The sequence below is a fragment of the Plecotus auritus genome (assembly GCF_963455305.1).
Source record: "Plecotus auritus genome assembly, chromosome: 10".
Lineage (NCBI taxonomy): Eukaryota > Metazoa > Chordata > Mammalia > Chiroptera > Vespertilionidae > Plecotus > Plecotus auritus.
This window is the reverse complement of record NC_137785.1, coordinates 55,217,610-55,242,293: the sequence shown is the minus strand read 5'-3', so window position 1 is coordinate 55,242,293 and position 24,684 is coordinate 55,217,610. Positions and strand designations below refer to the sequence as shown.

General features: G+C 42.2%; 1 protein-coding gene across 1 annotated transcript in view; it reads left to right on the top strand.

Moving 5' to 3' along the window:
- NUP93 (nucleoporin 93) overlaps positions 1 to 24,684 on the top strand; it is a 93,852-nt gene that overhangs the window by 14,129 nt on the left and 55,039 nt on the right. The window contains exons 2-3 of the mRNA XM_080645862.1: positions 1,259 to 1,451; positions 4,604 to 4,721. Coding sequence (XP_080501988.1) covers positions 1,273 to 1,451; positions 4,604 to 4,721 — 297 coding nt within the window. The 5' untranslated portion in view covers positions 1,259 to 1,272. The remainder of the gene's footprint in view (positions 1 to 1,258; positions 1,452 to 4,603; positions 4,722 to 24,684) is intronic.

Genomic DNA, 24,684 nt, shown 5'->3' with positions numbered 1-24,684 from the left:
TGCACCGGCCCAGTAGTGTGAAAATAACATGAAATTATTCAGAAGACCTATCTTCTGGACTTGGTTCAGCCCCTTTGTAGTGGAGAGTATTGTGGGCATGGAGCTGAGCTCTGTGGGCTGGAGTTGGTTCTTCTGTTTGCTCAGGACTCTAGAGAGTTGCTGAGAATCCTATATAATAAAACCCTAATATGCAAATCGACCAAACAGTGGAATGACTGGTTGCTATGACGCACACTGACCACCAGGGGGCAGACGCTCAATGCAGGAGCTGCCCCTGGTGGTCAGTGTGCTCCCACAGGAGGAGCGCCACTCAGCCAGAAGCCGGCTGACAGCTGGCGAGCCGCAGCAGCGGTGGTGGGAGCCTCTCCTGCCTCCACGGCAGTGATAAGGACCACTTGGGGGATGTCCGACTGCTGGGTTAGGCCCACTCCCCGCCCCCAGTGCACAAGTGTCATGCACCGGGCCTCTAGTCATGAGATAAGGGCCTTATAAGTTGCCTAGCACTGCGGGCAGTGGTGTTTTACTTAGACAGGTGGAGAAACAGGAGGTGGAGTGTGGTGGTTCTTTGAGTCTCCCAGAAGTTGCCACCATCACTTCCATTTCCTTGTCGGCTCTGAGTCCGTTGGAAGGAGGCAGGAATCCTGGTCTGTGGCTTAGTATCTTTGCATTTGTTCTGATGGCAGAAGTCAATCTTGGAACTGTCAATATACACAGAAATGATCTATTTCTTTTTTAAAAAAATATTTTTAATGATTTCAGAGAGGAAGGAAGAGGGAGAGAGAGAAACGTCAGTGATGAGAATCATTGATCAGCTGCCTCCTGCACGCCCCCTACTGGGGACTGAGCCTGCAACCCAGGCATGTGCCCTGGACAGGAATCAAACCCAGGACCCTTGGATCTGCAGGTGGATGCTCTATCCACCGAGCCAAACCGGCTAGGGCTAGAAATGATCGATTTCTTCACAGTCTGACTCATTTTCTCTGTCAGGCCTGTTCTTGGGGTAAGTTCAGGAACAAATCCACTTGTCTGTTTACAAAAAGTCCTAGTGTTGTGCTCGCTTCGGCAGCACATATACTAAGATTGGAATGATAGAAAGAAGGTTAGCATGGCCCCTGCGCAAGGATGACACAAATTCGTGAAGTGTTCCATATTTAAAAAAAAAAAGTCCCAGCGTTTCATTAAGCTTGTAACAGATTCAGGTAGTGTTTGAAGCCTATCTTTTCTTTGGTTGAGGTCTCCTTTCTTCTCCCCCCTCTAGGATCTGCACCGGCAATGGATACCGAGGGGTTTGGTGAGCTCCTTCAGCAAGCTGAACAGCTTGCTGCTGAGACCGAGGGCATCTCAGAGCTTCCCCATGTGGAACGGAACCTGCAGGAGATCCAGCAGGCGGGCGAGCGGCTGCGTTCCCGGACCCTCACACGCACGTCCCAGGAGACAGCAGATGTCAAGGCGTGAGTACTGGTGGGGAAGCAGCGTTGGTGCTGGGTGGTTGGGGGCAGGATCCATTTCTTCTTTCCTGTCTTGAATTTGGATTCAGTTTGTAAATGACACACAAGCCAGCTTCTTGGGAACTCAGAGTGATTTTGTAAACGGGTCAGTAGCCTTGCTTTGTCTCCTTGCCCGGGTTTTCCAGCCTGCTTTCTGACCAAGCTGTGAGCCCATATCACAAGCAAAGATGATCAGGATGGGAAGGGGCGAAGAGTTTTGTCATGCAGAAACCAGTCACAGCAGTTCCTGCTTGGGTTCGCTGACGGTTGGGTCATAGTGGCTCCTGTAAGTGTATTAGTCAGTGTGGGCCACACAGGTGAGTTTTACTGCCTGTGCCAGTGAGCACCCAGCGATGAGCAGTGTTTTTAAGGGCACTTGGCAGAAATTGATGCACAGTCAGTGGCGAGAAGCCATCCAAGCGAGGAGTGATTCTGTCTGCTTGTTGTCAGTGACCCCGTGGGCTGCCTCTGAGGGAACTGGCAATGCAGTATCTGCCAGTGGATTATACAGGAAAGTAGGTGAGCGCCAGGGAGTGCAGCTGCAGAAAAGTGCTGACTGATTGGCCGGCCAGTGGCTGCTGCTGCTGCACAACATTGATTGGGCTGTTGATTCCACAGACATGTGTTTGGGGTCCTCACTGTGCCAGGCCTGGGACTTCTCTGGGGCTCCTACCACTAGTTAGACATGGTCCTTGTCTTTAAGGAGCTTATAATTTTGGGAGGCAGAAAACAAATCTTGGTGCTTTCCATAAGAAGCATGATTTAGCCTGGCCAGCATGGCTCAGTGGTTGAGCATCCACCCATGAACCAGGAGGTCATGGTTTGATTCCCAGTCAGGGCACATGCCCGGTTGCAGGCTCGATCCCCAGCGTGGGACGTGCAGGAGGCAGTCGATCCATGATTCTCTCTCGATATTTCTGTATCTCTCTCCTTTTCCTTTCTTCTCTGAAATCAATAAAAAAATATATATTTTTTAAATATATTTTATTGATATTTTACAGAGAGGAAGGGAGAGGAATAGAGAGTTAGAAACATCGATGAGAGAGAAACATCGATCAGCTGCCTCCTACACATCTCCTACTGGGGATGTGCCCGCAACCAAGGTACGTGCCCTTGACCGGAATCGAACCTGGGACCTTTCAGTCCGCAGGCCGACGCTCTATCCACTGAGCCAAACCGATTTCGGCTTAATAAAAATATTTTTTTAAAAAAGAAGTGTGATTTACTGACTACTTAAGATTTTGCTTATCCTCACAATGAATATTAGGACTGTTGTCCCCTTATTACATTGAGCAGCTGAGGCTCAGAGAGGGCAAGTCATTCTCAGGTCACACAACTGGTGAGTGATGAGCCAGGGTTCAAACCCAGACAGGCTGACTCCAGAGCACATGCGAATGGGGAGGGGTGCTGTTATTTGTGACCTTGGTGGGTCTGGAAAGTCAGAGATTCTGTGTGAAAGATGTGGGAAATTGTCGATTTATGAAGTGAACTTGAGAAAGACCTAAGTGCTTATGTTAACACCAGAGGCCCTTTGCATGAAATTTGTGCAAGAGTAGGCCTTCGCAGCCTTGGCTGCCTCGGCCCTCGCAGCCCCGGCTTTGTCCACAAGGTCGTCCGGAAGGTCCTTCCGCTCTTCGGCCCTTGGGTCCATTTGCATATTACGCTTTTATTATTATAGATGGTTACATTGTTTTGGGTACGTAATAAATGTCCCAGGAATGAGTATAAGGGCTGCATTCTTTCCCAGCTAATCTTGAGAGCTGAAAGTTTTGGCTGCTCTTCTAAGTCAGTAAGTAGGTTGTAGAAATTGTTCTGTAGGCCTCCCCGAAGTTTATTTTTAAAAACAGTTCTAGTTAGTTTCGGTTCTGTTGGTATTGGTAAAGTAAGTCAGAGGAGCCCTGGCAGGGATTTTGAACTATCCAACCTTGCAGCTACCTGCAACAACTGCTCCCCGACTGTGTTCCCCAGCACCCCAGCCAGCCGTTAGGCATTTCTGCTAACTAGGCTCCTTACTGCTGCTCCCCATTGCCTGTAGTTCCCCTGGTCTTGAGTGTGCAGGCTCTGTGCTCGTGTGCAAGGATGCTGCTGGAGCCCAAGGATCATCGTGCCAGCTGAGTTGCTATAGTTATAATTTAATTGCATCAGCTTTACAGCCTATTAAGAGCAAAAATGGAAAATGTTTTCTTGGTAACAATTATCAGTCATGCTCTCTTGTAAATTTCCATTCTTCCTCATCTCTTTCTACCTTAAATTCATTATTTTAGGGAGGAGGAAGTTAGAATACTGAAAGAATGGGTATAAGGTGGGGCAGGTGCTTAAAAAGAAACCAAAGGGCTGTTGACTGTATTTTTCCATCTTCTTGCCAGAGACATAAATTGTGCTGTGAATATTTTAGTACAGGATGAGGGCAGAGAAGAGAACCGAGTAAGAAATTTTTTCTTAACTGAAATTTTGAAAGAAAACTCTGTCTTACAGATTTTAGTTAAAATTAGATTGTAGGTTTAAGATTGAACTCTTCGGTGCTGAATTCATTAGTTTAAATACACTTTGTTGGATTTTTTATTTTAGGGAACAGATTTGATAGATTTTTGCTTCTGTTTAATATTTTTAAATTGTTCAATTTTTTTCACACATGAAGAAGAATATGTGTGACATATAAAGGTGTTCATCAAGGGTGGGCAGGCTGTGACCCATGAGCCAAAGCCAGCGGCTGCCTGTTCAGTGTATTGGAGCACAGCCACGCTTGTTTATGTACTGTCCATGGTGCTTTGTGCTGCAGCTGCTGTAAATAACAAAACGATGAGAAGATCACCTGTCTCATGATCTCCTTTACTGGAAACTGTTTGGAGCCGTCTGGCCTGTTATTTTATTGACATACTCTCATGTTATTCTTGACAAGTCCCTTCCTCTAATTCAGGCACAACCAGAACTTTCTCTCTAGCTACCAAATGCAGTGTTGGTCTATTATTTCAGGTGATAGATCTTTCTGGAAAGGTATAAACCAACCATATAAGAGTGTCTAGGGAGTTTTGGATAAGAAATACTCTTTAGTATTTTATGAAACTTACTGAGGTCTTAATCCTACCTTTTCCTCCCTGCCCTATATCTTTACATAGGTCAGTTCTCCTTGGGTCTCGGGGACTTGACATCTCCCACATCTCCCAGCGCTTGGAGAGCCTGAGCGCGGCCACCACCTTCGAACCTCTTGAACCTGTGAAGGACACAGACATTCAGGTAAGGGCTGCCAGGTGCCTGGACCGATGCAGGCGGAAACCTGAGCGTGCAACCCAGGCTGAAGGCCCTGGCCCTTTGTTGACGAGCTGATTTAGAAATTCCCGATTTCTTTTTTAATTCTCTTCTTCCTCGGATGTTCAGGATACTCGGCTTTGGAGGTTACTGGGGAACGTTGGGTTATTTTCAGAGTGCTCTGCTAGGCTGAATTTAAGGAAGCAGTTCCGACCTGCACTTTCAGGTTATTGTAATTGTGAGGACAGATTTCTCTTCCTTCTTTGGGCTTAATCCAAGGCACAAACATTAGTTGTATGTTTTTCTTGTTTTCTTTGCTACATCTCAAGTAATTTTACTGTTCGTCTTCCACATTTCTTTTCTACATCTTGCTTGCATTGGTTGGCAAAGAGCTGGGGAAACTTAGAGCACTATTTACTAAAACCTACTCATCAATTTCTAGGAAGTATTTGGCTACATTAGTGGTACCAGGAAATTGTCTAATAGAGCACTCTACTCTCATTTAACCTAACATGTCACTGGCACAGTTGATTGCTATTTTAACCTAATCAGAAATGTGTGTGTGTGTGTGTGTGTGTGTGTGTGTGTGTGTGTGAAACATAGTTAAAGAATAAACTTGTGTAATCCATTTAGTTTTGAGGCATTGAAACTGCATTTGTGTTAGAGTAAAGGGATAATGGGGTACCATTTTTCTTACTGATTTACCTTTGAATTGGAAGGACCCGGGCCATACAAGGCAAATCATATTACAAATGGTACTAATTGTGTTATTGTTTGGGCTCAATTCGGATTAATACTCTCTACCCACTACCCTTCCCAAGAGCTGTTTTAATCCATCTAATGGCCACCGTTTTGTATTTAGTCCTATTCAGAAACCTAAAGCACCACTTTGAGTTGAGAGTTGAGTAACTGTAGATATTCTTTATTTTTCCTGTTACTGATATGGTCCCAGAGTATGGAAATCTAGTTTTTTTCTAGTACTAAATCACATTTGCCTGTTACCTAATAGTTGCCTTCTTATTCCCATGTAATCTCAAAATACCATGGAGGCCCTAGCCAGTTTGACTCAGTGAGTAGAGCATTGGCCTGTGGATCAGAGGGTCCCAGGTTCAAGGTATAAGGGCATATACCTTGGTTGCGGGCTCTTTCTCAGCCCGGGCCCTGGTCAGGGTGCATGCAGGAGGCAACCAACCAGTGTTTGTCTCACATCGATGTTTCTCTCTGTCTTTCCCTCTCCCACTCGCTCTCTTAAAAAAAAAAAAAATCAATGGGAAAATATCCTTGGATGAGGATTAACAAAAAACCCCCACAAAAACAAACAAAAATGCCGTGGATACATACTTGTCACTTAACTTTTTTTTTTTTTAGTTTTAGCTATTCCTCTCCCCTCCTTGTATTTCAACTGCTTGATACTCTATAAACAAATACTTTTAACAGGGTTGAAGTGGGTGAATGGGATAAGTGCTCAAATAATTAGGATAATCACCATATATTTTGGGGAGTACCCCAATAGTTGGGAAGACATGACACTTGATGTCAGATAGGTTATTTGTTTGTTTTTTATGTTTAAAATACCAAGGAAGTTGTGTGTGTGTTTTTAAAAACTAACTGCTTTTTAAGTTTTCTTTGGTTTGTTTATAGTCCATATTTGGAATACTCGGCCACATTTACTGATGCACTTTACCAATTCCCACTGATGTGGTACTCCATTTTTTGCTTTGAGATGTGAATGATGGGCTCCTGAATGCATTGAGTCATAACTGTCATTTATTCTGACCTTCTACTTAATGCATGAACAGTCCCCTTCAACTTCCCATCAGATGGCTTCCAAGCAGGGTACCCTTGGTCACATTAGTGTTTTTTGATTTGGAATGAGCATAGCTAAGAGTTTTGGTCTTACCATTGGGAAATCTTTGAATTTTGAGAGGAAGGTTGCCTCAATTTCAAAATTTTACCTCTCAGTTGGGCTTTCTGGAATACCTTCAGAAATGCAAACTGTCAATTCAAGATAACTTTTGATTACTTGGGAATTGAGCATCTAGACCTGAAGTAAAGACTTACTAGTTTTCAAATAAGTCCTCTATTGACTTCATCTTCTTGCCGGCAAAGGCTTTAAAGGAGAAAATTTAACTTTAAAAGGGCTGACACTTGGGCTTGATCTGAGATGGCTTTAGTTATTGGTAGGGATTGGAAGCTTTAAGTTGCATTGTGTGGCTCAGCTGACCTATGCTTCAACTTCCGGTCTGCACAGTAGTGTCATGTCCTTGTCTGATTTCTTATTTGGAAGTCAAAGGTAAGAACCAGGCCAGCTTTTGCCCTTAGTATGGAGTGGTCTTCCTTTTCTTTCTTCTCATAATGTGTTCATTATCCAAGAAAAGTTAAGTTGGAAATTTTCAGTTTTTTTTGTTTTTAGAAAATCCAGACATACTTTTTGATGGACATTTTTTCTCATTTATTTTAACAGCTTTATTAATATATAATTAACATACCATAAATCTGATGGATTTTTGTGTATGAACATTTTTTTTCTAGCCAGTGTGGTTTTTGAGATGAGAGTACACCTTAATCTCTTGGGCCGAGTACCACCCAGAGTGAATTTATGATGTCAGTTTATAAGTTCATAAAAGGAAATGCTACAGGATCCTTTATACGAGTAGATGCTGCCCAACTGGTAGATGTAGTTGTTTGCATTACTTATAAGCTTGCATCTATGTATACATGGATAGTCCTTTTCTGTTTGGTAAACACTGATCATATTTCCTTCCGTTTCTAATGGAGCTTGAAGTTAATGCAGGTCTTTTTGTTGTTACTTTTTTGTTTGTCATAATCAGTGATGTTGGTTGGCATGCACTGAGAATACATTTTAAAAACGTTGTTGCCAGCAAAGGTAACATTGTTTAAAATAACACTTAAATATAGGTATGGCTGGTGCTAGTAGAATTTTAAAAAATGTTTATTGATTTTATTTTTTGGAAATGGTCCTAAAGAAGGCCTGCACATTTGCGTAATAGAGGCGGAAGAGCAAAACTATTACCAGGGCATGTTACCGACACGACTATCCTGCTGTATTAAAGTGACATCAAGGTGCTTGTGAGCACAAGTCCTCTCCCCGAGGCCCACTTGCTCACTTCTGTCTGTGGAGAGAAATATTGAGGGCAGATTGCACATCTTTATTATGATCTGAACAGACCTAATGTACCATGGCTGACGTGTACTATATAGTAATAAAGTGCAGATTTACACAGTTCAGTTAAAGCCTTGGCTTTCCCACTAGATTGCGTATATATTTCAAGGCTATGCAGAAGTAGCCCGAGTTAGTCATAAAAATGGGAGCTGCCGTTTCTCAGCATTAGACCATAATATTTTCTAATGACACTAGATCAAATAGAACAATATTATTGCTAAACGCATTGCATTAGATTCCTAGGCCTGCCACAACAAATTACCACAGACTTAGTGGCCTAAACATTAGAAATTTACCTCTCCCAATTTTGGAGCCGGAGTTTGAAATTGAGGTGTTGGCAGCAGCATGCTCCTCTCCGAAGACTCTAGGGGAGAACCCTTCTTCTGGCCCCTGGTAGCTCCTGGCATTCCGGGTTTGTGGCAGCGTAACTCCATTCTCTGCCTCCATCTTCCCAGGTTTTTTCTCGTGTTGGCAAATCCACGTCCTCTTTTGTAAGGGCTCTACTGGTCCCTGGTTTAGGGCCTACCCTACATCCAGGATGATGATGTGTTTGAGAGATTTCTGTAGAGACATTTTCCAACTAGAAACAGTCTGCTTTGTATGAAATACCTAGTTTTTAGGGTAAGTATAAGTAGGATTAGGTTGTGGTACTTTTCTAAGGCAGGAAGAGCTAATTTGGGTGTTTGTGTATTCAGCCAAACAGTGGCCTAATCTTTTCTCTTTTCTTTTATACGTTCGGCCTTTGCTTACCACTTTCCTTTAGCGTGGATAGCACCTTTGTAATGCCCAAGCCCTAACTTCAGTCTAACACTCCAAGGCTTTCCTTAGATGCCACCCCTTCAATGGTCTTCTTAGCTCTCTCCTCCCCATGACCTCCAAAGTTAATGTGTTGGCTTTTACTGCTTAAGAAAAAACAAAACTTTCTGAATGTTCCCTCACAAAGTAAACAGAAATTTAGAATACGTTGTTGGAATTGATTTAGCAGCCAATTCAAATCTTAGATTTTAGCCTTTTCTTTAGGAAAAAAAAATCCTGTACCAAAGGTCTTCATAATGTCTAAATTTCCAGATGAAAATCTGTCCTGTGTGAGGAAAGAGAAAACAACGTCTTAAACAGAATAAAATGACTACAAGAAAATTAAAGTCAGGGAAACGGATCTATCACATATAAGACTAATGGTGCAGTAATAATTGACTTGTTAAAACCTTGTTTTGCTTACCACACTGTGTCTGTAATAAAATATTCATTATTTCCTTCCTTTTTTTCTGTTCTTGGCTTTGGAAAGGTAGCGTATGCTCAAACCGCTCTTAGCTTATTTCAGTAATCAGAAGAAACTAAATGGCTTTGGTAAGTATAAAAATGAATCACACTGGTGGCATAACCCCTTATTGTTATATAACCTACATTGTTATTTTCATGGTTTATCTTTTAACTTTATATCTTTGGAATTAAGATACTGCTGCTTAAATGCAACTATATATAACACCTAAGAAGAAAAGTGGTTGTGTTGCTTGCTAATTATGTGTGTGTGGCACTGGCAAGTTCTCAGTAGGAATTGGTCTCAGAAATCCTGTGGTAATTTGTTGGAAAGAGGGTCAGACTGATCAGGAAGATTATAGGTAAAATGTAACATTGAGGAAAAAGCACAGTAAGCTTTCCCTGGCTCAACTCAGTTGAAGGAAAGTGCATTCTGCTTGGGTGAACTGTAGCTTAATTCCAGGATTATTTTTAAAGAAATGTAGTTGTCATTTTCATCTGTTTCTAGAAATTGAAACTACTAAGCATGTGTACCAAGGAGAGAGGTCTTGCCAGAGCTGCTTTAGTAAATTTAAGGAAGAGATGAGGTTCATTTATAAGATTGCATCTATTTGCATACTGAGAATTTATGTAACAAGTTTGAGAAATAGTCTGAGTAGGAAAAACACAATTCTTTCATATTCTTTGTGCCGTTGATATGCTTGAGTAGGCTTTTCTGCACATAATGGTGACCAAGGCCAAATGGAGTATTAGAAATCCCGAATTGGTGGACTCTGAAGGAATAAGACTTTGCTCTTTAAATGTTTTCACATCAGAAAAGATGAGAGACTATGGCATGGAATGTAATAGTGTGAAGGCTTTTATTTAAGCAGGTGTCCTTTGTTACATCCCTCTTGCCCCTAAGGGAACTTCATGGTAACCTTTCTCTTGAGGTTTCAAAGGACTTGAATGGGTATTTGAATCTTGCCCTTTCCCAGCTTATAACCGCTGCCTGTTCTGGACTCAACCCGTAGTTAATGCTCTTGGGTTCACTTTTAAATGAATCCAGTTTTCACGGTATCCAAATCCTGTTGGAGAGAAACCCTTTCCTGGAACAAACACCAGGTACACTTTGGGCCAAGACTCCATTGTAGCAGCTGCAGTGCATGTGGAAAAGACACATCTTGCTGTGCCCGGTGTTCTTGTTCAGGGCAGCCATCATGCCAGGCTTTGTCTCCTGTGTGAGCACCGCAGTGTCCACATTTCCCCCACTTAATAAACATATTTTCTGTTCCTTGTCATTAAATCCTGACCCAGTGTAACTCAGAGCTGATAACAGCCAGCAAACATGTAAAGAAGAAAAAGTAATTGACTTCCCAGAAGCAGGTTCATGTGCCATCCTGTTCTGTGTTTATAATGAGGTCGTCTGATGCTGATTGCTGCGGTCAGTACTGAAATGATTTAATTTTTCTGCCTGCATGTGATAAGGGAAAAGGTAGGCAGTGTGGCTGGTGCCAAAGTATGCAATTACATTAAAGTTTCCTTTGACTGGAATTAAAAATGGTAACTCTGGAAATAAAATGGATGTTAAAGGCATTGTTTGTGGAAAATGTGAAAAATTGCTTTTAGGTGAGCCAAGGATATAAGATTTCAGGTTTTGACTTGTCTGTTTACTCTTATCCTGAATGCAGGGCTCTCACAAAGCAAATAAATGGATGCTGAATGTGTTCGGAGCAAGTAGGAAATGACAGGCTGCTTTGTCTTCTTAGAGGTTTCTAATATCCTGTGGTGAGCAGGGGAGTATCAATTACCAGCTTCAAGAACTTGGAATGGTTCGGTAAGAGTTTTTTGGGAGAAGCCAAGGGCTAAAGTATTTAACTAACAATTTCATAGAGCACTTCAAATATTGGCCAGGCCTGGTGTCTTTGAACTAGAGCTGAGTCATCCTTCCTCCTTCATGAGGTGTCTCTTAACCTCCGATTCTGTTGATGCCCAGCACTTGGAAGGTGGGGAACATACGTCAGCATCTTCAGTCTGGTATCTTTAAATTGCTTGGGTTTCAGGAACCAGGAATGGGCACTGTTTGATACTGGAGTAGGTGTGATTTAAGTGAGGTTAAAACCTCCATTGAATGCATTACTGTAGACCAGTCTCTTATTCCCAGGTGGCAGCCTTGACTCTGTGCGCTGCTTTGATCTGCTTGCCACAGCGCCATGTGATCTATTTCCATTTTGGAATGTCAAATCCAGGCTTTGTAGGCCTGCAGCCTGAAGTGTCTCCTTCCATTGGTGGTGGTTGCAAAGTGTGGCTCCTCAGTTACAAAGCTTTGCACCTGGGTTCCCACTGTCTCCACTAAAAACCCACAGTCCGTGAAGGAACTGAGAGGAGGGCTCCAACAGGGCAGACCGCTGGTTTTGCCTTTTTGTTGGTTTGTGTGTTGGGGACCAGGAAAAGCAGCTGGCGGGTAGGGTGGGCAGCATCCTCTACTGGCAAGACCTGTGCTTAGAGTTTCTCTTGCTTCAGAGCTCTCAGCGCCAGTGTGTATTGCTTTCTTTTCAAGCGTTTCCCTGTCTCACAAATGCTCGCTTCCATCTTGTACTCCAGACATGGAGAGGTTGAGCAAGTCCCCCAAGCCCAGGCGGCTGGCAGTCCCTGGTCTGCAACACTAAGGATCTGCAGTGATCCTTAGGGATGCACATGCCACCTTAATTATGCTGGAGGACCGAAGGGTGAGCCCTCTTTTCACTGTGGAGTGGCTGTTGAGGCTGAGATGCCACCAGCAAAACGCTGCAGTGCTTTCCAGAAAACAGCAGCACTGGAAGCGCTGCGGCCGAATCTGCTGAGCAAGGCCAGGTGTGCCACTGCTCCCAGGAAATTGTCCAGAAAGACCCTTGTCTTAGGAAACATCTTCGCAACTAGGACTGTGCTGTTTCACTTATAAAACGGGAGGGTTAGGTCAGCAGAACGTACGTGCATAGTGTGGGTTTACTGGTTGATTTCATTATTACTAACCAGTTTGGTATATTTCTTTGAATGGCATGAGCAAAAGGATATGGGGGACAGTATGCTCCACTCCCTTTTCTTTAAAAATATTATTTGTCTATTTTAAAATGCTGTCACTATCTTAGGGACAGGTAGAAACTGCTGTGGAAGGTTATAATATGCTTGATTTGCTCCAGTTACCAAAACACACTGGTGTGATATTATCTGGGAGTACTTTCTCCTCTCTTATTAGGTCTCTCTTATCCACAATGCGTATCCGTCTGTTTCAGCAGGTCCGCTCTCTAAATGAGCAGGGCCTGGCGGATCCTTGAAGGTTTACTGGCATTCGCGATGGCCCTTGGCTGTGTGATGAGATTCCACAGTGCCCAGATGTCTTCATGAAGGAGTATGGTTCATTCAAAAGGTGCTCATGGAATCAGTGCTTCTCAAACAAGCTTCTTCCCCACAACGCCCATTTTATGTCAAACTGAGAGATACTTTTATAAAATAGAGTAAAAATAAATTGACCAGGAAAAACGAAACGAAAGACGTAAGATATAAGCCCTAGTTTTTAAAATTAAATTCAATAGATGTAAAACGATTCTGTTAGATTGCTGTAAAAGTTTCTAAATGCTTATTCTCAGTTTTTGTCCTTGCCTTTTAGACTGGGAACAAACTATTTGCGGGCTGGTACCCCTTCAACCTTACTTTGAGTAGTTCTAATTTAAATAGCTGTGCTTTCTCACTCCCTTTCCTTTTCCCTTCTTTAGTTTAAGTGTTCCCTGCTGTTACAGTGAAACATGGCACCAAAGTTTGAATTCCTGTCTTTTCTTTTATGGCAGCTAAAATCAGGGAGGCAAAGCTAAGATTTACTGAACATTTATTATGTCCAGACACTGTACCAAACACTTTCTGGGTTTCCTCATTTAATTCTTTTCAGTTATAGCCTGATGTGGATACTATTGCTCACCGAATTTCACTGAGGAGGAGCCTAAGGCTAGGTGTGCCAGAGTTGAGCTCCCTTCTGTTGGTTTGAGTGCAGCCCTTAGGTTTTAAATTTCATTTGTAGACTGAGTGTTTTAGTAAAGGAGTGAATTTCCAGGATATATTTGAAGGAGAGAGGTAGGGGAAGTATGAGAGAGAAGTATAACTGAGTGTTCATTTAGAGCAAAATAACAAGTAGAAAGCCCTCTCTGGGTGTGGCAGGCATTGCTCTTATTTGCATAAGCTTAGTAATAAAACAATGTTGATTGAGGGAGAAGGTGGAACGTGCTTTCCAGCTGGCTTTGGGGGAGTTGAGTTTTACAGAAGGCCAAACCTGCTTCATCCCTTTATCTTCTCCAGGTGCTTGCTTTTTTGTCATGCTTTTCTGCTTTCTGAGCTGTCAGTTCAATTTACTGTCTAAAGCTCAGCCGATATGTCTCAGCTTTGCTGCCCTGCAGGTACACAGTAAAGGATTTCTCTGAAATCCTGGAGCAGCTTTTAGTTTTGAAATGCCAAGGCTTTGTGCTTTGAAAATTGGTTGTGTTCAGCTTCTGCTTGATCATCTTTGTTTTGTTTTGCCTCTGAAGCTGAGCTTGAGTTAGAAGGATGATGCTAGAAGCAATTTAAAGGGCACATCAAATTTTTACTGTAATTCTGAACTATTGATTGTTGACTTATTTGTAGGTTTAATGCAGACCCATTTCCTTACTTAGCGTCTGACTGGCCATTAGGCTCTGGCAGTGTGCCGGAATGCTGAAATCTTGAATCTTATAATATGATTTGGCTGTCTAAGGGAATTATGTGTGTTTGGTTTTTAAAGATACAGACAAAGCCCTCAACTTTGTGTTTGCTCCAGAATACAGGAAATAATTTCTCTATACAGCAAAATTATTCATTTCTAGGAGACAGCATGAATAGAATGCTAACTAAAGTCATACGAATTGGTATCCTTTGGATTAACTGGCTCTTTTAAATAAATGCAAACTAACATAACAGAATTTCAAAGAGAAGACCAAGCAGGGAACCAAAATGTCCTTGTGGTGTTCAAGAGTAGGTCCCAGTTAAGCACTCCCGGGTAAGTGGCCCTCAGCATGGATCTGATGCCACTCTCTAGAATCCAGCTGAGGGCTGGTGCAATATCCTGTTTTCGGAGGGAGCTGGGCTCAGAGTGGTTGGAGGAGAAGTAATCATTGTCCATTACAGACTTTCATTCCCAACCTGGACACCTCTCGATTGGAATAGAGAGCGGGTCTCACGTCTTGAGGGAGGGCTGAGGGAGTTAGATGACAAGGAAACATTACATTAGGGATTTTGAGAGTGAATGTGAACTGAATGGCTTTAGGAGGAAAATCCACTTTTCTCCCTAATTACAAAACGAAGACATGCTTACTTTAGAGAACTTGAAAAATGGCTCCATAGCGCTTTCTTGATGGCTGTATTACCCCTGGAAGTTGCTGGACCATTTTGGGAGTGTTAAATTGTACAGAGCAGGTACTTGAGACTATAGAACATCTGTTTGAAATGATAAGGAAAATAGATGTATTTTAACAGGTGAGGAATTAGTCCATAAAGCATGTGTTAGAGATAAACTATAAAAAATAGCTGTTATTAGTTAGAATTCCTCAATTCCTATAAACGACCCATCTTTTCTTTTATTCTTCCATTTGTCCAGTACCATCTGGTTCCTCACAGCAATGTTTCAGGTGGGTTAAATGGATGTTGTCATCATTTCTATTAGAAGGGGAAGTTGAGACCCAGATAGAGAGATTAGTTACGATCTGAGGTGGAACTTGAACACATAATTCTGGTACCTTGCCCTGTATCCTTATTATCATGCCTTGCTGTGGAAAGCATCAAGGGCTGGACTGGTTGGGTGAATGCCACGTTACTAGTTTTTGCAAAGACACTAAGGTAGTTCTTTGGCCACTGATGTTTTGGTCCTTTCCTTCCTCCTGGACCTTTTCTCACCTATTTTCTTTGAAGTGACATTTCCATTTTTTTCCATGTGAAAGGTTTGCTGGTTAGTGAAATCAGTTGTAGGGATGAAAATGCTACTTAGAAGAGTAAACCAAGCCTCATTTTTTCCATCTTAGATACACTTTGGAACAAAAAGTGGTGCTGATGTTCGTTGCTGCTGCTGACTTAGTTTACAGATGCCCTTTAAGTGAAGGGCTCAGGGTTTCCTGAGCTTTGTCACCCTAGGGCCTTTCAGCCTGGTTTATGTTGTCTGAGTAGGTCATTGGTGCCAACGAATGCAACGTGGCAAACCAGAACAAATGTCACATTCAGGCGAACTAGTGGTAGACGTCAGGGTTTAGAGCAGATTTGGGGGAGAGATTTTTTATTTGTTTTTGCCAGGTTTTTTGCTTTCCGTTTTCACCCCGTTTCCTTCCTTTCCCTGGCTATCTTCCCTTCTTCTGCTTTCCTTTCTTTCTTTCTATCCTTTGTATCCCTCTTTCTCTGCACCTCTTTCCCCAGCCTTTTAGGCTGGCTGTCATTCAGAGCACCCATTGCTAATGGGAGTGTACCTCCTTTTTTCCCAATCACGGGTTAGCTGTGAAATCATGGCTGCCTTCTCTGTAGAGTGAGCACCATATAGATGTGAGGTTGTACCGGGCTGCTGGAGAGACTGGTTCTGTGGGAACCTGGCCTTGCTGGCTGCCAGAGGTGAGCCTCTTCCTCACACGCTCTCATTACTGTGTTTTCTGCATTTGCAAACCCCAAAGAAGTGGAATTTATTTTCTCCATCTAGCTAACCTGCTCATGTTTGGCTTTTTTAATGGGTACCCGGAAGTTGTATTTTCTTATTCTTGGCCCTTGCCCAAAGCTTCTGCTTATATTCTACTTTTGTGTTTTTGATACCTGACTCAGCTTGATATCGAAGGTGTATAAGATTTTTCTGTTATAGTACATAGCAAAAGAACTGATTATACTTTAAAGCCAAATCCTAAGTGGAGAGAATGATGGGGAAGAAAATGACCAAGGGATATTTAATTTTGTTTCTCATGTTTTAGGAAATCAGTTTATAGATTAACTCCCAGCTTCATGTGTGTTCTTCACCATTTGTTAACTATTCATCCTACTAGCTCACGAGAGAGAGAGAGAGAGAGAGAGAGAGAGAGAGAGAGAGAGAGAGAGAGAGAGGAAAGAGACATAGATGTGTAAGAGACACATCGATTGGAAGCCCCAACTGGGACTGGATTGAGCATGCAACCCAGGTATATGCCCTTCGGTGTGCGAGCCGACATTCTGACCACTAATACCTGCCAGGGCTCCTACTAGCTCATTTTTTGGGGTAAGGGGTAAGGATTGTGCTGGACTGTGTTTGTTTTAGATTAGCAGACATATTGCAGAGCCCTTCAGGCATCTAGGTCTTTCTTTGGGAGTTCGGAAGGGAAAGGAGCTGTAAATCTCATCTCTGTCTTTGTATTAGCTTTCTACCTCTGGTTGGTTTTAATTTCCTTCTCCATTCTCCTCATGCCCTTAATACCTTTGGCAACTGAAAGAGGCTCTTTCTCAGTGATGCCAAAGTGTGGGGTCAGACCAGCATCAGCATCTCTGGGACTTTGTGTGAAATGCAAATTCTCAGCTCCACCCCAGACCTACCGGATCCAAATCTATGGAGGTGGGATCCCAGAATCTGTGTTTTAACAAGTCCTCCAGTTTGAGATCCACCAGGTTAAGTGATTACAGAAGTCTAGTGTAGGTAAACCCTGTTTTTCCAGCTGTCTGCCCACTTTTAAATTATTATTTGTTTGAGTCCATAAAGAATTTACCACCCTTGTTTTTATCTTTGTTTCATCAAGGACACAGCGGTCAAAAAAATATGTTTAAAACTTATATATATTAAAAACTTATTACTTCTAATTGGTCATTGATTTTTTTTTTTTTCACCATGGAGGTAGTATTGACTCCGATAACTGAGGCTGTAGCTCAAAATACACTGCCTAAAAAGCAGTCAGAGCCCAGAGGGGAATGGAGAGAGGGAGACAGAGGAAAGGGAAGTGGAGGGATTAATAATCCCATCTTGGTTAATCGTCATTGTCCTCTCAGATCGCTGTGAGCGGATCTGCTATTGCTTCTGCAAACGTTAATAATTCATGGATGGACTATGCCAAAGGGAGGCCTTAAATCTGGTCTCTCAGTAGATTAAATACACCGTCTGCCATCAGTAGGAGCCAGGAGAGATGAAAGATGGACTTGTTTTTCTTTACTAACCCGATTTTCTCTGCCTTTCTCCTTAGCTCCACTCATCCTCATTTCGTTTACCTTTTCATTTGCTTCTCACTGTACTCCCCTCTCTCATTAAGTGAGTGGTGGGGACCTGGGGTCTACTGTTAATGACATTAGATTTTTCTTTTCCTTAGCTACTAGTCACAACAGATGCCATGAGAGAAAGCTGAAAGGCAGAATAAATATTTCCTTAGAAATGCCTAAATCAGTCTGCATATTTGAAAAATGTATTAAAATGTGCAGCCTGTGTTTTAGAAATCATTTAAAATGACTTCTTTTTGCTTTGAAGAATAATTATATTGTATAGCCAGCCGTGGGCAAACTACGGCCTGCGGGCTGGATCCGGCTGTTCTATCCGGTTCTCTTGCTCTCCCCTCTGCTCCTTTACTTTGAATTTATATTAGTTCACACAAACACTCCTTTTGTTCCGGCCCTCCGGTCCAGTTTAAGAACCCATTGTGGCCCTCGAGTCAAAAAGTTTGCCCACCCCTGGTATAGACAGCTGAAGAATAGTGTTCTTACTTCATTTAGGTCTGATGACATTTTCCCATTTTACAGATGAGAATACTGAGACATGAGGTCCCTCACTTGTTTAGGGTTACCTAGAACTGAGTTCTTTTGCCTCCAACTTCTACTTTCCACTAGACTTGATTACCTCTTGCTTTTAGAAATCACATGTAGGTAATCTTATCGGGCGTTAAATAGAATTTAATTAAATTAGGCTCAAAGAATATGTAAGAAGCTACACAGGAACACACAGATTAAATTCTAAATGTAAATTTGCCAAGAAGCACCAGAGTCGGAGAAGGCTGATAACAATCTGCAATTGTGCAGACATTTCTAGAGCTTCTGAATAACATCCCTCAGCAACTTAAAGGTTAACCAGTAAATATATGTTGAGCACTTAACCCTGGGCATGATGCTTTGTTAAGCACTGTAAGTGGATATAATAGATTCCTACCTTCATTAGATTTTCGGTGTTTTAGTTTACTTGAGGGGTTCAGCTATCTGACATGCCTAGGATCTGAGATGGCAAAGTAGCAGAACTGGGACTGTTTGCTTTAGTCACCTTTAGTCACCTCATAGTTCGCTGGGGGACTTAGTGGTAAGAAGCATGTTAATCAAACTGAACCATTGGCTTAAAAATGATTTCTATCCTTGTCACTCTGGAAGGCTGACAGAAAGAAGAATGATGTGGGAAAAGCAGATTTTAAAATCAGCCTAATTAAAAACACACACAAACGTTTTAGAATTACAGATCCTTGTGTTCCTATTCTAGAGATGAGAAGGGTGCAGTACAGAGATGAAGGCCTGACCTGGTGTTTTATTATAGGACATTGTAAGCTCCTGGGGTTAGACAAAGTCCCTGCCTCACTTGCCTTGTCTGTCAGTCCTGATGCAAGTCACTGCCTCCACTCTCCTCTCTCTCCTGTTCACGTAGGATGAGCATCCTATCACCATGTTTTCTGTTTCAAATTCACTTAGTTGTTATTTCTCATATAATTTTACTCTTGTTCTTTTTTTTTTAAGGCTGCATCCTTGAATATAATTTTATTATATCTTGATTTCAGATTTTATGTATTGCTTTGAGTAATGCCATATTCAACTTTATAAAAGGGATTAATGAGAAAATAGAACTCTGCCTACAATTTTTCTTCATAGAAAAATTTCAGGAACCTATATTTTGTATGTCAGTGAATTTGAAATTTTGACCAGATAACAGAATATAGTTTTCCCCTTGTTTAAGTCATTGATGGTTGGATAATTTTAGTAATTTTCTTTTTTTCTATTGAGGAGTTCTTTTTTATTTTTAAATCAGTTTTTAGCCTCATCAGTGTTTTCCAGCCAATAGCAGAAATAGTAAATATGTACAGCAAAAAAAGTACTTGAAAATGAAGGTTTTAGTGTCTTTAAAATAATATTAATAATATGATGGAGCCTGCTTTAGTAAGCAAAGTCAAACTCAATATATGCATTTATAAAAGATCTTGGGGCCATATTGAGCTTTAGTACTCCTTCAAATAACAGCTTCCCTGCTCAGTTTAAAATAGAATTTGTCTAAAAGAATTCTATTTACAATCAACCTGGTAATAAATACATCTGTTGTGTAAAGTATATTGGTAACAAGAACTAGCAAGCTAGCAGCTGTTCTTTTGTGTCCACTCCCTCCCACCCCTCATGTAATAACTTGAAATCTGGGCTCCGGCGCACACCTGAGCAGCTTTTCTTGGTATAGTGTCCCATAGTGCTGTGCGAAGAGCCCTGTAAGCCTTATTTTCTTAATCTGTGCCACAGGGGAAATTAATTACCCCTGAAATGTTATGGCTGTGACTCTGATAAGTCTTCATATACTTTATTATTTTATTTACTTTTTATTAAGATAGAACTTTTCCATATAGTCTACAAGTCCTTGCCAAAATCATTTGTTCCCTGTATCTGAATACTAAGACTTGATAGATGCTATGTGTGTGTGTGTGAAAGAGAGAGAGAGAGAGAGAGAGAGAGAAAGAGAGAGAGAGAGAGAGAGAGAGTGTGTGTGTGTGTGTGTGTGTGTGTGTGTGCACGCTGGAGCTCTTTCTCATCATTCTGAGTTTCTGAAACCTGGGACTGCAGTGACTACAGTTTGAATTGCCCTGGAGGAATATTTGAGGATGCTTCCTCCTCCCCCGTTAGCCTATTCCCATCAGTAACTGTATTTCCTGGGAACTACTTCTTGAAAACATGTTCAAAGTGGAAATCTTACCTCTGAAATTACTTTCACTCATGTGGGCTAAGCTTCCAGCCCACCTCTACACTCTTTGGTTTGTGGGCATACCCGGGGCAGTGGTCCTCACTTAGAACAGTACTCAAGGTGACATGCCACTGATAAAATTAGCAGATTGCTTTTTCATTGTGGGCTGGTTTTCAGGACATATCAGCTATGACTTCCACAACACTGACTTTTAGCCAGGACCATCTCATTTTCCCTGAAACTCCTTGGCTCTAGATGCAACTGAGAAGGAAGCTGACTTTGAGAATTGAATACTGTTGGTAATGATGCTTAGTCACAAAGCAGAGTTTGGTGCCTCTGCACAGTGGCCAAGAACCACATCAGCATTTCTCTTACTACCTAAGGCAGCATTTTTCTCAGGGAGCTGAAGAGATTTGAAAGAACAAACAACAAGCAAAAGTAATATTTATATTTAGTGCCCCTTTAAGTAGTTGCCTGCATCTGTCTTGGGTGGGGCCCAGTGAACACTAAAAATCAACCAAGTGGTTTTGTTGAGTGCTCATAAGGACAGCACTATGGTAGGCACTGATGAAGAGTAAACATAAATTGCGGATACTGCCCTCTGAAAGCTACCTGGAGAACCAAGCCTAACATTCCTATGATAGGATTAAGCTGTCCAAGACAGTGTAAAGTGACAGACAAAATTGAAAGAGGATGACATGAGAATCTAAATGCCATGGGGGTTCAGAGGAGGGGGAGGGGGTGCTGATGAATGAATTTGGGGGTAGTTGAGGATGGCCTCCTAGAGTAGACGGGATCTGAATAGGCCTTGAACGATTAAATAGGTTTAGCTTGCATGAAGTGAAGGAGGATGTGAGCGTAAGAACCTGACCAAAGGTAGGTTATATGCTAAGAAATAAAATCTGTCCGAGAGGGGGCCTCAAATGTGGAAGGAGGGACTGCCAAGCAGTGGAGTGTAGGCAGTACTTGCTGTTGAAAATTTTGGAGCAGGTAAATGTAAAAAGGAAGCAGGGAGGGTGTGGAAACACTTATGGAAGTAGCAAGTGGCTTGGCCAGTGGAAGGAGACTTGCTCAGATGTCTTTCAGAGACAGTTGTAGCAGTCCAGCTACGGTGATGACAGCCAGGACCAGGTTGGTGGCCGAGAAAACAGAGAGGAAGCAGCGATGTATGAGAGACGTTTGGAATAAAACACATCACCCTTGGGCTTAAGAAGGAGGTTCAGAAATAACTCAAGGAGGATTGGTGCTGTCGGTCAAGGCTGGGAAATTAGGAAGATTAACTAGATTGAGGGTTGAGAGTTTCTATCAGTTTTTGATGTTCTGGGAAGACATCACAGTGAAACATTGAGCGATAGGATAAGAAACACTACTCAGAGAATAGCCCCAGACAGAATTTTCCAGAGCCACTGGTATAGACTTGTGGCAGGGAAAAGAAATATATGGGACAAGTCCGTAGCATTGGGCAAGGGAACCAGGACTCAGCGAGGAGAGAGGAGCCAGGAGGAGGATGGTGATGGTGGGCTGGGAAGGCAGCCAGGATCCAGCTCTGCCTCAGAAGGCTAGAGACTCAGGGATGGTTAATTGCCCAACCTTGCATGTCCTCTCGTTCTTAACTCTTAAAAGCACTTTCCCACCAGTGATATTACTTGATCTTCCCAGCAGCCCAGGGAACCTGGCAGCAGGCAGAACAGAGCTCACCAGGGATCTGTGAAAGTTTGATTTCTGGCTGCCGCCCTGCATATTGTCAGTGCACTTCAGAGCTTTCCAGGTGTTCACTTGGACACAATTTCACTGGTGGTTATTATAATTCTACGTGAACCACAAAATTTCAGCGGCTTCCTTTTTTCTATTCTGTAATCTTGTTCATTAATGATAACAGGAAAAGTAGAATAGTAATGCCACACCTTCAAAAATGTCTCCTCATCCTTGTTGTGTTTCAGGTTTGGGCCGATGGAAATTGGAGCCATCTTCCAATATTTTTCCTTCCTTCCTACTCAGAAATTTTTCAAACCAATTAACTGTATGAGGGAGAAGGTCAGAAAGTCTTTGGAATCTGAATATCTTAAATTGGAGTAACTGTTCCTACTTTTTAGGAAAACTTTTCGGTGGGGGTCCTATACATGTACTTTGCTGGGAAGTTCTTTAATGGACTCATTGGGGAGAATCTATAGAGAGATGAAAATAGAAATAATACTTGAAACTTTTCTATGAAAGATTACAAAGGATTCTAAGGAACTATCTAAAGGCATGCTTTGTTGGAGTTTTATATGGAATACTGTTTGAAAATTCAAGCCTTCACCTGAAATTTGGAGATCTTTCAAATACACAGAGACCTAAATACACTTTGGCCATTGTAGCAGAAAGATCCATCTGTCTTTACACTTGTGGGTGTCTAGGTTTTTTTTATATAGTGTGTAAGTGATGTTCAAGTTAGCTGCTGTTATATGCAGAATGGTGCAGTGTGCAGAGGATTTTGAAAAGTTGGTCCTCTTTGGTAGAAAGGATTAAATGTAATCTTTGCATTTGTATAAGCAAGCCCATTTTTATTCCTTATGTTAATAAACTAGAGGCCTGGTGCACGAAATTCATGCACTCGGGGTGGGGAGGGTCCCTCAACCTGGCCTGCACCCTCTTGCAGTCCGGGAGCCCTCAGGGGATGTCCGACTGATGGCTTAGGCCTTGGGGGAGCAGGCCTAAGCCGGCAGTTGGACAGCCTTAGTGCTGCCGCAGAGGCAGCAGAGGCTCCCGCCACTGCCGCTGCACTCACCAGCCATAAGCCCAGCTTCTGGCTGAGCGGCACTCCCCCTGTGGGAGCGCACTGACCACCAGGGGGCAACTCCTCCATTGAGCGTCTGCCCCCTGGTGGTCAGGGCGCATTATAGCGACCAGTCTTTCCACCCTTCGATCTACTTGCATATTAGCCATTTATTATATAGGATGCTGGGTCCAGTAGTTGTCTCCCTTTTCTCTTTTAGTTTTTGGTGCTTAGGGCTATATAAAGACAAAACAAAATTAAACAAGGGACTACTGAACAGACATTTAGGAATGGACCACTTTATGTTCAGCTGAGGATAAAACAAGCGGAGAGGTATAAGGTGGCTTCTTTCCAGTGTTTACAGCCTTCACATACATATTCAGGCACCTGGGGTCTGAGGCAGGTTAGTTAACACCTCTCAGTACCCTCTGCTCCGAGGTTCTTTGCAGGCAGAATCTGCTTTCCTTGGGATACTCCTAGATTGAAGGGAGATGGAGTCTGAGCTGGTATTTATTCTAGCATAAATATCCTTTCAATTTATTTGTTGGGCGTACTGCTGAAGAAAAGTGTCTTAATAGTGAGTGACTCAATGAGGTATTTTTTGTTTTGTTTTGTTTCTTAGCTATTAAAGGGGGTTTTCTCATTCACCTATAGTGAACTTCACAGGGCTTCCTCAGAGAATAGGTTTTAACCATCGGTGAAATGGTTTGACTGTAACCACACTGGGGTCTTTGGGTTCTCTTTCTTCTTGCCCCTTCCATCCCCAGGCAGAAACTCTTATTGCTGCATATCCACTATGCTCCAATGCAGTATTTATTTGATCCCAAACAAAAGAATTTGCTTCTTGGACTGGTTCAGAAAGAGGTCCCCCAGGATTGTCTTTTGTTCAGTAATTGGAGCATAAGCCGAGCCTGGTTAATTTCAAAGCTACCCCCAACACACACCGTTTCTCCCTCCTTCCTTGTGCAGTTTCTCAGCTGCTAGTGGTACCTTGTATTGGGTCTGGAACAAAAAAACTTGAATTGTTGAATGTTCGCTACAACTACTGTGACATCTGCTATGGCACCAGTAGCACTGTTGGTGCTGTTAATTTTAAGTGAGGGGGGAAAAACAAAACGAGAAAGCTCTGGAGCTTTACAGTGCTTGTTAACACATGCACCTCCAAATTATGCATTTGGTGCTATCACAATGAATAAAACAAAGGAAGTCATGAGTTGATTTTTATGTTAGTAACATAAGTTCTTTCGCTGTTACTCACTGTTCACACACCAGTGTGTTCCTATGTTCATTCTCTTTCGTATAGCTTTCTCGTTTTTTATAAAATGTCTGAAACATCTCAACTCTGAGCACTTAATTGGCAAAAGTTCTGTTGAAAGATATATTGGTTAATTATATTAGTTGTTTTTCTTTTAAAGCAATGAAATCTGTAACTTGGCTCTGCTTTAAATACCAAATCGATGATTGTAGATGAATAAGAACCTTAAGTAGCCAAATTCTAGATGCCCGGTAGCCAAGTTAGTATTTGTTTAAAATATTTTATGGAATTGTAAGCCTCATGTGTCCTTCGGGTTCTGCAGTATCGGTGTTGGTTCTGCAGCCAGCAGATTGCAATCATAGGGTTTGTGGATTTTGCTTTTGAAGATGAAAGAGTCTTTCTCTTGATTTTTCTTTTGCAGTCTGTACCGTAATGACAGTCCACTACCTGCCCGCCTTACTTTAATCATCTAGCTCCTGTTAGTGAGGTTTCATCTTGGCTTCTTCACAAGCTTCCCTGTAATTGCATAGTTGTTTGCTGCATTGAATTTCTTTTAGCGACAATGGAAAACACATGTTAGTATTTTCATGG